This window comes from Brassica napus, chromosome A1, assembly GCF_020379485.1.
Source record: "Brassica napus cultivar Da-Ae chromosome A1, Da-Ae, whole genome shotgun sequence".
NCBI classification, from domain to species: domain Eukaryota; kingdom Viridiplantae; phylum Streptophyta; class Magnoliopsida; order Brassicales; family Brassicaceae; genus Brassica; species Brassica napus.
This window is the reverse complement of record NC_063434.1, coordinates 1,529,181-1,530,537: the sequence shown is the minus strand read 5'-3', so window position 1 is coordinate 1,530,537 and position 1,357 is coordinate 1,529,181. Positions and strand designations below refer to the sequence as shown.

The window sequence follows — 1,357 nt, the reverse complement described above, 5'->3', positions numbered from 1 at the left end:
TGTACAAACGAACAGGGCCAAAGAGGAACATGAGTTACAAGAGTCACTGGCCATTACCTGATGATTAATTCATGTTAGAAACAAACAGATCAGACTACGTGACCCATGTTCTTCTCACATGTTCCCACGTCGTTTAACCCGAGAATTCCTCTGTTCTTGAGCTTCTCCACTACATATATAGTAACGGTCAAGAACCTATAGAGCATCTCAACCAAAATATAGTATTCTCTTAAATAATTATTCATGGAGGGTTTAGATTCAGTTTTCTGTCTGATCGAACCACACACCAGCCGGTTCGATCTGTGAGTCTTCCTTCAAGAATCCATCCACTCTCTATTAAACTCAGATCAGCCTTGAACCGGCTCAGTATCTGGAAGAGATCCTCTTCCTCAATCTCAGTTTCAGCTTCTTTCGGGTCCGAGAGACTTCTCGTTGGACTAGTGAACCTCACCGAGCTCTACGGTTGCGTCCACGAGCTACTTGAGTCTCCTTACGTGAGACACACTCTACGTCACCACCAGAAGGGAAACTTCTAGATGAGTCTTTAAATGTATCCGTCGTGTTGCTGGACGTGTGTGAGGCTGCAAGGGAGGTGGTTGCCACGATGAGAGAGCACATGATGAATCTCAAATCAGCTCTGCGTAGGAAAGGTAGCGTAGAGAAGGAGGTTAGGGCATATGTTAACGTGAGGAAGAAGGCAAAGAAGAAATCTCCAAACACCTCAATGGACTTAAGAAAATGGAAAACTAGAGATATTTCCACAAATATAGATCAAGATCCAGCGGTAGCATCTACGAGTGTTCTGAGAGAGACGATCGAAATCTCTGTCTCGATCCTCAGGCATCTTTTGTTGTTCCTATCGACCACACCACCACCACCTCCAGCAAGGAAAATCAAGAACTCATTGGTCTTTTTCGATTCCTTTAGCATCGAGGTCATTGGCAGATAGATATCTGGATCTGATAAAAGAAGCGAAAAATCTTGATGATGTCTTTTTAGGTTCTCTTGAGAAGAACAAGAGGAGAGATATCGTTGAAGAGAGCTTTGGTGATCTGGAGCAGAGCTGGACTCAGTTTTCAAGTGTTAGTCAAGAACAGAGTACTGTTCCTTAATATCCTAAGTAACTGTTGAGACCTGAGTCTTTTTTTTTTCCTCCGAGCTTTTCTTTTTGTCAATCAGATGTATACATCTTTGTCCTCAAGTTGTTTCTCTTGCAAGAAAAAGAAAACAAGATCTCAGTTTGCATAGTTCTACTGGACGATTGTAACCACTAGACCTAAAGAGGTTGGCTTGTCCTTGGTAACTAATTAAACTCAAATCATTATCACGTGCACCCTTCCCCCGGGGATTATTCTAG

General features: G+C 42.7%; 1 protein-coding gene across 1 annotated transcript; it reads left to right on the top strand.

Annotated features, from left to right (window-relative positions):
- Positions 1-243: 243 nt before the first annotated feature.
- On the top strand, positions 244-1,215 carry LOC106370249. The gene is given in 6 exon segments (XM_013810296.3): positions 244-259; positions 262-516; positions 519-906; positions 908-1,056; positions 1,059-1,082; positions 1,085-1,215. Coding segments are annotated over 6 exon segments (879 nt in total). The 3' UTR covers positions 1,132-1,215.
- The last annotated feature ends 142 nt before the right edge of the window (positions 1,216-1,357 follow it).